This window comes from Falco cherrug, chromosome 1 (genome assembly GCF_023634085.1).
Source record: "Falco cherrug isolate bFalChe1 chromosome 1, bFalChe1.pri, whole genome shotgun sequence".
NCBI classification, from domain to species: domain Eukaryota; kingdom Metazoa; phylum Chordata; class Aves; order Falconiformes; family Falconidae; genus Falco; species Falco cherrug.
In genome coordinates, this window is record NC_073697.1 from 72,100,219 (window position 1) to 72,113,650 (window position 13,432).

Sequence of the window (13,432 nt, forward strand, 5' to 3'; positions counted from 1 at the left end):
ATATGGTAACTTCTAGAGTTAGTAAGTAACAATGCACTGCAAGACAAAATGCAGGGCTGAATGACAGTATTGTCTGGAACAGAATTTTTCAAAGCTCTGGTTGACAGGCCTGCTGCTGCCTCTGGAAGCTGTACTGTGAGGTACACAGAAACCATTTTGAATACATAATAAGAAATTTTAGTTCTGGGCAGTTAGAGTAGTACACAGGAAGTGTTGAGCATTGACAGTGGCTAAAAACACTATTCTTTAGAGATGTTTCCCTCTATTGCAATGTTTGCAAGGTGCAAAATAATAAAGAATTTTGTTCAGTATTTACAGAATGTGTGTTTTGTAACTTGGCTTTGTGCATCTGGATTGCTGATAGTAAATTTGCGTGGACATTGGAAACTGATTTTGATACCTGTTCAATTAGTGGTTTGCCTTTATTTCTTTTCCCATGTCCCTCTGAAAAACTGAGGTACGCACAGGCATACATACACACAGCTGGTATGACTTTTGAGATTACATGTTTGTTGCTGTTGATGAGGTAGTATTGATCTCTGCATCTTTGTAAAGTGAAGAATTACCCCCCTTGTGTCCCCTTCTGACCTCCACCCCACACACACTCGGTGCTGTGACTATTAGAAGTTGATATGTTTTATATATTAACATAGGCCATACACATATATGTATTTGCTGTTACAGAGTTTATAGTTCTGAGCAAGATTTGGTCTGGGGAGAGGTGTGATAGGCTATACAATCACATCAGTGTCAGGATTTTGGATACCCAAGGCTGGTTTCTGACACGTTATTAAATTGCAGTGAATAATTTCCTACCTTCTTAAGCTAAAATTTCTTTATTATTAATTATATTATTTATATTAATCTTACTGCGGGGGACCTCTCAAAAAAGAACCAGGAATGAACAAGGTAAGAGGCATTAAAGCTATTGTAGAATTTGCTGGGAAAAGTTCTATGTACACTTGCAGGTTGGGTTTGTGTTCACCACTTCCTTGTTGTTCACTTTTTCTTTTTTTTTTTCTTCTTCTTGTGCTGGTTGCTGGTTTTGTTGTTTTGTTCATTGTGGATTTTTTTTTTTATTTTGTTTGTGTGTGGTGTGTTTTTGTTTTGTTTTTTTTTTTAACTAGGAGAGCCAGATTGAACTGTTTGGCCCAAGTTTCTCTGTAAAGCTGGTGGGTGTTCACATAGTGTGCCTATATCCAGACTGGTTCACTCTTTTTGTACCTCCCTCATCCTGCATGTGGGTTTGCTTCTCTGTGAAGCAAAGAGAATGGGTCTTTGAGTATAGTCTGTTGAAACAGCCTGGGATGTGGCAGCTTATGTAGCTAGCTAGCATAGGATATTTTGGGACTCCCTGTCTGTAAGCTACGAGCACAGCTAGAGGCTGAGACTGCTTTCCCCAAAGGAAATGCTGAGCATTCATAGTACAGTGCGATGTTGACAAGCCTACCTGTTTGTGTTTCCTGGCTCTGCACTTTTCATTCTCAGCTACTTAAATCAATTGTGTAGGCAATGTAATTTCCCATTTGTTACTAAGGTGAAAGACTAGCTCAGGTCCTTTCTGTTTGGTGTATCAAATGCCTGAATTAGATGTTACAACTTCACTGCTTGTGACTGTAAAAAGTAAGCATTTGAGTAGCAGTTTCATAATGAGAATTTCATGTATGCCTTGTTTTATGGTGGCGTTTCTGTGTGTTGTGTGTGTTTGTTGTTGTTTTATTGTGGTTTTTTTTTTTTAACTTCTGCTTTTAATGGACAGTAGCTTCAGAAAAGGAATATGAAGAAGAGATATGGTAGGGCTGCACCTAATAGCCTGAAGCTCAGGTGGGGTGGTTTGGGATGAATGAGATGTGCACAGCAGCAGGAAGAGAACAGTCATGTCCCCTGGGATAGGAAGTTGCTAGCACTAGGCAGCAAGACAGACCTGGAAAATTGACCCATTTGCAATATTGCTTCCAGACATTTTGCTTCACCCCAGCTTTTGAAGCAGTACATGCTTTCTTTTGCCTTCATACTTTTTCTTTCTTACAAGCCAGAATGAGAAGACTTACATCTTTGCATTGTCAAATTGGCTAAGAGAAATTATTGGTGTACTGATACAGGGTGTGGAATTCAGGTTCAGGGGTTTTCTCAGTTCTCTTATTTTCTTTTTGCACTTTGTTGCTGCTTGTAGCTGTATTTTAAGCCCATGCTGTTTTCATACACTGCTACAGCACCACTTTACATAATTTTTTGATAGTTTTAAAAATAGAAACAGACTTCAGGCAGAGAAGCTGCAGTGGTGGGGAGTGAGCCAGAGGTAGAACGGTACTGATGAAGAGAACAAGCCTGGATAGGAAACACAGACATGGAGCACTTCATGTAGTTCAGAACTGAAGGCAGGGAAGAGGCCCATAGAGAGATGCACGCAGCAGAATTTCTCAGTCTTCCCTCATTGTCTTCTGGGCTCACTCAGGGAGAGCAGAGAAAGAGAGGACAGTGAAACAAACACCAATAGAGTGTAAAGAAGAGTAGAAGAGAAGGGATAGGATCTATGTGAGGTGAATGTATCAAAGTGACAGTGAATGGAGATGTCTTGTTACTTAAACTCTGTAGGCTTTTTAAATGTTTCTGTGGCATAGTGGTAGGGTATTTACCTTAAAGGTCTCTTATTTTTGTATGGAGAAAAAGCTACTGGTTTTAGGAAATCAGCTAGATCTCTCTGAAAGAAAAACTTTAAATTCCCAAAAACTTTTTTATGGAGGAATTTTACCAAGTGATCGCTATATGTAAGTTTTGTGTGCTTTAAAAAAAAATCTGCTCCAAATCTGCTCAGCAGGACCCGAATTTAGAGAGTCTCATTGTGAACTTGGAAAGAGTTAAATTTATTTTATTTAGGCTTGAGGGGAGTAGTTGTTCAAAAGTTGGACCAGGGGAAGTAGGGTCTAATTCATCCTTTTCCCTCTGTTTTCTAGTATATCAATTTCTGTGGACAAGAGGAGAGGGACTTCAGCCTTTAGAGACTCTTGCTCCAAGCTGATTGGCAGTGCTTAAAATTGCACCACCAGAAAGCAATAAAACAAATATATAGAGCAACAGTAACAGAAAGCAGATGTCTTGCTTTTGCAATCAAAGAACTGGAGAAAGCAGTAAGAAAATAATGGCAACAGACTGCATTGGTGGTGGTGGGAAGTATATATGCCTTGCTTACTTGTCAGACAAAATGGAAACCCCCATACTGGTGAAAATGAAAGATACATTACCAGCCACAGTACTTTGCTTTGGAATTGGGTCATATGTGCTTAATTTTTCATTAGAAGGCATCACACTAAGAGTCCTGCAAGACGGAGCAGACAGCTTTTCTCATTGTGTTCTTGGGCCTGTTTTTCTACTTTGAAGGATTCTATAAAATCATTTGTGTCTCTGATTCAGATGAGCAATGTATGGAAATGGTTCTTTTTTCTTCCACATGTGTGCATTTTGTATTGGGAGGGAAAAGGTATTACAGAGATGATTGTGTGTGAAATATAGCTTAATGGTTTTTAAAAGCTGCATGTAAAATGGAAATAGATTTGATGTCTTTTAGTCTATATCTGAATGTTGCTGTGAACTAAAATGGTAATTAGTCACCTATGCTGCATCTTCATTCACTGACTATAAGTACATGGAGTTTTCCTGGTGGTAATGTCTTAAAGCAAACAAGAAATGGTCTTTAGGGGAATGCATTCTTTGTAAACATTGGCATAAATACGTAAATGTGTATGGACACTTTGAGCAGTTTGCCTTTCTTCACCATGTATGTCTAGCCACATGAAAGTGAAATGCTCTTAACAGTTTGTGTTGAGAAAGGGAAAGTCACTGGAACTGGGGTGAATAGAAGAAGGAACAGGGCAGACTTCTGGCACCTTCCTTCCCTGTGATACTGGCCCAGGAGAAAGCTGGAGACTTGAGAGGATGTCCTCTTTGTTTTGTTTGAAAGAATGCTAACTGGCATATTTAAAGCAGAGTTCACATCAGTGGTGTGAAGGGAAGAAGAAAACTGAAACTTCACTTTAATTTCTGTTTTGGTGCCCTTTCTCTGTCAGGGCTACTTAAACATGCAACAAAACCCTTTTATGCTCTCACACAGGCATCAAACTCCTTTTTGCCCTAGCTTAAAAAGCAAAAAGACTGATTTGGCATAAAATATTTGAAGAAAGCAGTGAGTGTTCTGACTGGAATATCTCTGAGTGAGTTTGAGCACAGAGTCCTGCAGAGGAAGTGCTTTGGAAAAAATTGTTCATCTGGAGTTTCAGAATCAGTTGGGAACTTCTCAGCGCTGGTTTTGTGTATGTACAAAGCTCAGAAGTCCTGTGTCTTCCTGATTGTATTTCAGGATGTGAAATGTTACACTTCATGTTGTCCTAGTCACTGCTGTGCTTCTCACTAAATAAGTCCCTTGCACTCCTGTGCTGTGCTGACTTGTATCATGCAGAAGGAAATCTCACTTTCTGAATAACTGACAGTATATAGCCATGGAAGAAACGCCAAAGTGCCCATAGGAATCCTGACAGTCTCCTTGCTGGCACAGTGCACAGAGTTCTTGTGGCAACTCAAAGCAAGGGCAGAAGGGCAGGTGGGAGGTCTTCAAACTGCCTAAATTGAGGGCTGAAGAAAACTCCAAAACCCAAACCAAAAGAACCCCCACAAAACTCTTGCGAGGAAGCTCTGGTTCTGAACTCTGATTTTGACACGCTTCTCAGGTGTGTGTATGTATTTTTCTGGTGGAGGTGAAATTTAAGTGGCTGCACTATAGTTCCATCTCACACAAGTCTTTAAAACCACACATGGATACTGGTTTATGCACATGGCACATTAACCAACCTTTTACTGCTTGGCCGTGGCTGTTGTCCTTTTAGTTGAAAACTGGTGCCAAGTTATTTAAGAATTTCAGGTGAGATGAAAAATTCAGTACGTGAAGTAAATCTGATCACTCTACAATTAAGTCGCTTTCTCTCAGATTTTCTAGTATTTGTGTTAGTATTTACCCCAGCACCCTTTAAATGAAGTGCTGTGCTATATGATGCTGTATCCCTAGCAACTAAAAATCATTTTCCTCCATGCAGTATAGATTGGGAACAGATATGTGCAGCTTGAAATGCTTATTGATCAATTGACTTCTGAAAACTGCCTGTGAACTTTAGAGGTAGGGCAACAGTACGAGTACTGCTACACATTTCACTCTTAAATACATATAATCCTTATAGAAGAGAAATTTGAATGCATTTAATGTTTGTGAATAGAAAACCTATGCCTGAGAAAGTACTACTATGCAAGTTTTTTTGTGAGTCTGTAATGCTCCAGAGGAATGTTGTAATATTCTGCAAATTATTGTTTAAAAATGGAAAAGTATCAAGATTTTACAAGCTTTGCCCCAGATCTGGTGACCATTTATAGTCAGGCTAAATGGTATTACTAGATATATGTGGAGAATTGAGATTATTTCTCTCAGTAGAGTGTTTTGTAGATAATGAGGCAAACTTCCATTTTTTTATTACTCATTGGAATAATTTAATGGACGTAAATGAAATTTTCCAGAATTAACTGAGATGTGTGTGCCATCTCGCCACATTCCCACGTGCTTCAGATGTGAAGAGATGATTTTTTTTCTGGTTACAAGCAAGCAGGACAAGACTATCTTGGAGACATCTGCAGAAGGGCCTGCAAGATAAGCAGCATATGTGTCCTGTTTTACTTCTGATTCTAACAGCAAAACCAGAAGGATTTTGCTAAGCACTTCCAACTTTTTTTTTTTTTTACACCATGCAGAAGTTTTTCATAGTTGTCAAGAAAATCCAAAGTTAATCATGGTGAGAGGTGTAAGTCTCCTCGTGAACATCTGTTTTCTGCCAGTTGGGATTACTGAGAGCATTCCGGTGTGCTTCATTCTGATAGCAGGCTGTGTTTGTGCAAGGGTGCGCTTTTCTAGGGCGTGATTGTAGGGGCTTAGGTCAGTGGTTTGCCTAGCTCAGTATCTTGTCTCGAGTAATGCAAGTAGAGTTTGTCCAAGGCAAGAGGCGTTTAAGCAACAAAGCATGCATACAGTGATTATTTTTTTTTTCCTGATTATAATCTCCCAATGAGCAACAGTGTAAAAACATCGTGAGCCAGAAGCTGTATTAACCTTTCAATATCTATGGATCCTCCGTTAATGTATCTAATCTTTTTTTTTTCTGAATGCCATTAAGCTTTTGATTTGCACAGCATCCTGTGATAAAGAGTTCGTGATTCCATCCTTAACCTTTTTCTCCTAATGGCTCTCTGCCATTGTTCCTGTTCCATCAGCTGTTCAAAAGCCAACTGGGCAAAAATTTCTGGTTTGGGATATGGAGGGGACTCAGCAGCATGTCATTTTTTGAGCCTCCTGAAAATGCTGAGAACTCAGTTGCTTGATTTTTCTTGACAGGCTTGCCAGAAGCTTGACAATCTCAGGTGTTTAGGTGCTTCAGATTAGTATAGTACAGTCTCATTACCCAGTCCCTAAATTGAGATGAGCTTGGCCTGGCCTGACACCTGTGTAGTCTGCTGTAAGTCACCTTTTGCAACCCATGAAATAATCTAACCCTTAAGTCTCAGCTTCTGGTGTAGGATCAGGACACTTAACTGGATTAAATTTAACAAAGCTAATGGATCTGACTGAGACTTGCAGCTAGTGTGTATGACTGTTAAGACACATTTGTATGCACTGATCAAATTCTTTCATTCTATTTTTCCATGCTTATTCTGTACAAAACTGTATTAAGCTCTTAACAAAACATAATGTTTTATACATATCTACAAATAACAATTTGCCATGTCCAAATGCATCTTATGGATTTTTACAATAATGTAGCTTTTTTGCCCCCCTCGCTCCTGTTCCTTCAATCTTGATGCCTTTTGGTTATGTAAGAAAGAAGGAAAGAAGCTTGTTACTGGGAGAAAAACCCAAAACCAACCCCTAAACCCCCCTACATCTGCCTGAAAGTGATTTGGAAACTTGTACAGCTTTACTTCAAGTTTTGAATAATCACTGCAGTCAGGAGGATAACACACACTGTTGTGGCAAGCTTTACAACTACAGAAAAAGAGCAGTCTTGGTACAGGTAAGATTAACCTTTTTTGGCTCATGTGGTGTATTACAGGAGGCTGTACTGACATTCTCAAATCCATGTCCTGTACTTACTAGACAATTAAGACTGCTGAAATAACAGACTCTCTTGACCAGCAGTTCTGTTTTTCCATCTAGGAAAATTTTCCATTTATCTTGTATTAAAGTACAGCCAAGCCTGTGACAGCTCCTTTTGAAGAATACTGGCTTGTAGTATTGTTTAAATTTACAGTCATGACTCCTCAAGTCCAAAAAGGAGAGTTTCATTCCCAGCTAGTATAGATGGGCTTCTGGGTGAGCTGGTTGGGTGTAGTGTGCATGGTCCTTCGGTCAGCTGGCAGAGCACACTTGGAGGAGAAAGTCACAGAGATGCGAGGGGTGCTAGGGAACCTCAGTATATTTGCAGTGAGCATATTCCACTTGATATGGTATGCTTTACAGGTGGTCTTGTAGTATAAAACTAAAATTGCCACTTAGAAGTGCGTATAAGGAAGAAGGAATCTTGCTTTGAAGCTGTTGAAATCACTTCTGGGAAAGCTTTTTAAGCTGGTATCCCTGTGTCTTCCCACTACTTGGCAGAAAAACACTTTTGTCCTGTTTTGCAAAAGAAAAATCATTAGGATATTTAACTGTTTACGCAAGATAAAGTGTACTGTGTGCCAAAATATATCTGTACACTGCAGTGTGGAGAAACCACAAAGAAAACCAGTTTGATGCTGGAGCAGCGTTCCATTACATGCCCTGAAGCTAAAGCGAATCTAGTTTTCTGTTTTAGACAGTGCTTGGGTTTTAAAAACTGGAGATGAAAGTTGGACAGATGGACATTTAGAAATGTGCTTGGACACCTACAATGTTTTTTAAACAATTCTGCATGATTGGTACTGTGTCATGCCAAACAGGCAGTGGTGGTATTGGGAGACACGGTGCTACTTGTGCCTGTTCTGCTTGTTTCACTGATCCTTAGCGTGGGCTTTTCATGGAAACCCTGTAGTATGTGGAGGGAAACGATGTACTCCAAAGCATTCAGTGGAGTGCAGAATAGAGGGATTTAAGAAAATTATAGATGCTGTTCCCTTTTCCATCATGGGGGAAAGACGCTGTCTTTCAAGCTTGGTGCTTTTGAGTCTGTTGGAGGAGAAAAAGACTGTAACTTCCTTTTTGAAATACAGGAGCATTCAATATCAAAAAGGTTATAAAATGTTGGCTTCAGGGATTTAAAATTTTTTTACTCTTTTAGACCAGTGTGTAATATATATTCCTCTCACCACCACCCACCCACCCACCCCCCACCCCACCACCCACCCCACCACCCCCGCCCAAATCATGGGTTATATTGTATTTAAACAGCTGTGTGTCTGTGGAAAACATTGCTAAAACTGATAATATTTAGGACTTCTAATCATTTTCACTGGGAGAGAGCTGTGAGAACAGTTGTTTTGTGCAGGTGGTGGTAATATAACAATAAAATAATGTGTTGCTTGACTGTGGAGTTTGCTTTGAGTCTGACAAACTCAAAAAGAACCTTACTTGATTGATGCTGAGAAAGTGACGCTTATTGCACCTACTGTTCCTATGTGGAACGTCCCTGAATGAGTTGTGCAAATTTTAAATTCTTCCAGTTACAATGGTTAAGTTTTAAAGTAAACAGCTACGTGCATATTTTAAAACTCTTGGTAAGCCCCACCCCCCCCCACCCCCCATCCTGAAAAAATTGATTATCCAACAGAAAGGATGAGTCAATATGTATATATATTAAAAAAATCCATAAATTTATAGTGCCTGCTCTGACATTATTTTTTTTTTTCCCCTTAGTTCCTTGGCATAGCATTTCTTGGGATTGGATTGTGGGCATGGAATGAAAAGGTAAGTTGAATCTAGCACCAAACTTTGTGTTTTTCCTCTTTCTTTTTCTTACTCTGATGAAATATTGAATAGTAACATGCCACACATTTTGTGTGTCCACACACAGTTTCTACCAAAACGCAATCAAGCTTCTTTGTCAGATAAAACCTTCGCTTGGCTCATCTTTCTCAAGAATGCCTTAGCAAGGAATCATGGCAGACACTTGCACATAAAATAACCATTTGAATCCATGCATGCTCAAACTGCATTTCAGGTACTAGAACACTCTGCTACAGGTGATATTGGCATTGTGTCTCTGCTGCATGTGTCCCCAGGAATGGAGAGGGAAGCCTACATGGATCACAGGGCACTGTCTGAAAAATAAGCCTCTTTGGCTTTGCCTTAACATGGTATGCTAATTTCTGTTCCTCTTTAAAAAAAAACAAACAAACAAACCAAAATGACAACAACAAAAAAACCAAACAAACCCCCCCAAAACCAAAAAAAAAACCCCAGATTAGCAAAACCCCCAAAACTAAAAAAACAAAACAAACCAACCAACCAAATAAACCACAACTCACACACAAAAATCCCTAACAAAACCCAAAACAAAATTAACCCCCAAAACCAAGCCAAATGCGAGACAGATGTGCAAATAAAACTGTCCATTGGAATGCTCTGTGTTGCAAGACTGTAAAATAAGATTGGAAATGGGAAGAAAGGGGGCGGGGGAAGGAGAAAACATTTGTGAACTAGAGCCTGATTCTTAATTTGCTTGCTGCAGAGGATGGAAAGAAGATGAAATATCAAGACATAATACACAAAACAAGTCAGTATGTGTTGGATTACTGGATGAAGAGTTTGGCTTGCTAAAAGGCAACAGCTAGAATGAAAGCCAGAGTTTCCTTTACTTTAAAAGACTGAAAATAACAAAACCTAGCTGGTAACAATGGTGCTGTGATACTCAATTACATAATGTTTTTTTTTCTTTTTTTTAATGGAAAACACTGACAAAGTTACAAATTGGTGTTCGCTTAAGGCATAATAGCTGGCATTTGCAGCAGAACAAATAACATGCTGGAAGCACTGGAGTTTTGCCACTTAAAAATTTAGGACAAATTTTGCTCGTTCAGAAGTGAGTTGTTAACTTAGATTCTGATTACTCTGTGTATGTGCCTTGGATGTAAATATTTACAAATAGTAATGGGTAGTAATTAACTCGTACTGTATACTCCTATATATACTTGTACTTACATACCACATGATACTCATGTTGGAAAGAGGTGATTTTTTTTTTCATTCAGCAAAGATGCAATAACATGTTTTATTTAACATTCTGAGCATACTCACAGAGCTTATATCTATGTCTAAGTCCCAGAGAAGAATTTTGTTTTGAAGTGGCTTTCTAGAAGAGATTGTACATATTTTTTTGTATAAATTCAGTAGATAACACAAATGATTCCTCTTTAGAATGAATGAGTAGGGAAAACAGCTGTAGTCTAGTGTTTGAAGTCTAAAATATGACAATTGTACAGCTAGAGGGTGTTCTGGCAGAATAATGATTTGTTAGGTTTTACATATTTTCTATATGGAAAGCACCACCACCCCTTCCTAGGAAAAATGTATTTAATTAATAATTGTTAATAGCAAGAAGCCAAAGCTCATGATTTTACTTGAGATTTGGACATCTGTTATCAAGTCATCTTAAAACCATTTTTAATCAGTTCCTGAAACTGGAAGAAAATGCTACGTTGTTTTTCAGACAAGTAAATAAAACCACCTAGAACAGTTTAATATGCACTAGCTCAGGCTCCATATGTACTGGGTTTTTCTGTAAAAATTAATAAATAAAATAATGCTTGTCTTTTTAAAGCACAGGCCTTTCCTTGAAAATGAACATCTCTCCCCAGCTTCTCTTAACTGTTGTGTACTGTGGTGCTTAGTGTGGACTGTTTCATTTCATGGTTGTGTCAACCAAAATGTGTAGTATAGGTGTAGCTGAACTGCAGAGCTCTGGAGCACAGACAGACTTGATTTTTGTAGCAAGAATTATGGAAAAATAGACTTGTGTCAAGCTGGTTTGAGACCTTTCTTTCATTTGGCTCTCCAAAGGACACGGAATGGCCAGAAGCTGCGGTCAGCAAGCTCAAGTTCCAGCTACTCATAGGGCCTGTGCAACTTAGTGGAGGGCAGATCAGTTACATCCCAGACAGAGCTGTTCTTGCTGCAACTGTGGAGTTGGAGGCAAAAGCCAAGTAGGTGAAGTCTAAGACTTGAGAGATTTGTAACTTAACTGAAAACCCTTTCTCTAGCTAGACTTCTAAGACCTAAGGCTAGCCTGGGTATCCCTTGAGCATTATGGGTTGTTGTAATGGTATACTGTAAGACAGAAAAGCAGCTTTGCAGAGAAGGACCTGCGGGTCCTGGTGTACACCAAATAGAACGTGAGCCAGCACTGTGCCCTTGTGACAAAGATGACTAATTGTCTCCTGGGCTGTATTACCAGTGTTGTTAGTAGGTTGAGGGAGGGGATTCTTCCCCTCTACTCAACACTAGTGAGACCACATCTGGACCAGTTCTGGGCTCCCCAGTACAAGAGAGATGCTGACGTACTGGAGAGTCCAGCAATGGGCTGCCTAGATGACTAAGGGACCAGAGCATCTCTCCTACAAGGAGTGGCTGAGAGAGCTAGGACTGTTCACATTAAGGGAACCTTAATGTGTATAAATACCTGAAGCGAGAGTGCAAAGAGGATGGAGCTAGGCTGTTTTCAGTGGTGCCCAGTGACAGAGGCAATGGGCACAAAATGAAACACAGGACCTTCTGACTGAACATCTGGAAACACCTTTTTTTTTTCTCTCCCTTTACTGTGAGGGTGACTGAGCATTGGCACAGTTTGCCCAGAGATGATGTGGAGTCTTTCTCTTTGGAGACACTCAAAAGCAGTCTGGATGTGGTGCTAGGCAGCCAGGTCTAGGTGATCCGATGACTTCCAGACGTTCCTTCCAACTTCAACCATTCTGCGAAGACTGCTGCTGTCCTAATGAACTAAGTTTTTATCAAAGTTGAAATTGATGCTGCTGTTGTATGATATGTAAACATAGATTTGTAAGGGGCTTGGGTTTCTTTGTTTGGGTGTTTTTTTTTCCTGACAGGATGGGGTCTTCAGAAGGAATCCTCTACTGTAAACTGACTTGGAGGTGGGGAGGATTTTGATTTACTTCTGTTTTTGAATGGTGTGGCTTTATATCCAGCTGTGTTGTTTTGTAACCTGGCCATCAACTTGTATATACTTTTGCTGCTTCACAGAATTGTTTTCAGATAAAAAGACAGTGTGCCAGGACACATTAAAAATGCAGGATGTAAAGAAATAATCCACATTTTACAGGAGTCCTGTTTGTTGTGGGCTAAAAAGAGTTTGGGGGAGATTTCTGGGTTTGGTTAGTTTCTCTGTTTTGCTGAGTTGGCTTGAATTCTCCCCTTTAAACTTTGTTGTAAAGAAGAAAAAAATGCACACTATACAGTCTCGTGACCTTCCTTACAGCCTTTGCAGGGAGGTGAAAGAGCTCATTTGTCAAATAGGCAATAGAATTGGCTTGACAGCCAGTCAGCCAGCCCTAAACAAAAACTGGGCAATTAGCATTCTGAGTCATGAACCTGAAAGCGAGCTGGGGGGTGGGGTGGGGGCAATAAACTCAGAGGTGAATAAAGCTGTCTATACATGGATGCACTATATAGCTTACAATCTCGCACTGTTTTCAGGCATGCTGGGCTTGGGCTTGCACCATAAAAGTCCATCCATGGCAGCAGAATTCTACCCCCTCACCCCTCCCAGCAATGACATGAACAATGTTAATGTGCAGAGTCTGTACTAAACCCAAGCAACTTTCACTGCCTTTTCTCAGCAGCAGAGGAGAAATGTTTATATTTCACTGGCTTTTTTAACCACTTCAAGTCATTCATTCTGTTGGCTTTTTAAAAATAAACTAGTTTTGTATAAAATGTGTGTTTCCCTCCTTGGTTGTATGTATTAGATAATGTGGTCTTAAGGCTGGTTGGGAGTGTTCATGGTGTGATGTCAGTAAGTACTTGGGGGAAAATAAGCTTCCTGGTTTTCATTGCCTGCAAGAGATTTATATTCAAGAGTAGTGAGACTCTGATGAATTTCTGTTATGTCTTCTGAGACCTTATTAAGACTGTCCATGGAAAGGGAGCTTTTAAAAGGAAAGCACTGTGGATTTAGGGTATGCTTTAAGTAGCAGGTAGCAAAGGCAGAGAGTTACTGAAAGGAGGTGGGGGGGAGGAAATCTGCAGATCCTTGCAGATTTCTCAGTTAGACTTAGCTCCTGTATAAGGTTGGCTGAAATGAAGAGGGAGAAGTGGAAGAGGTTGATCATGTGCGTAAGTTTGGTTTCTAGGCTCTTCTTGTTAAATCAGCGTAAGTAGAAGCTGCTCCTGCTCAGAAGTCAAGTTGTACACAGTTTG

General features: G+C 39.8%; 1 protein-coding gene across 1 annotated transcript in view; it reads left to right on the forward strand.

Moving 5' to 3' along the window:
- Positions 1–13,432, forward strand: part of TSPAN5 (tetraspanin 5) — an 85,666-nt gene that overhangs the window by 50,680 nt on the left and 21,554 nt on the right. The window contains exon 2 of the mRNA XM_005443830.4: positions 8,918–8,968. Within this exon, the coding sequence (XP_005443887.1) occupies positions 8,918–8,968 (51 nt within the window). The remainder of the gene's footprint in view (positions 1–8,917; positions 8,969–13,432) is intronic.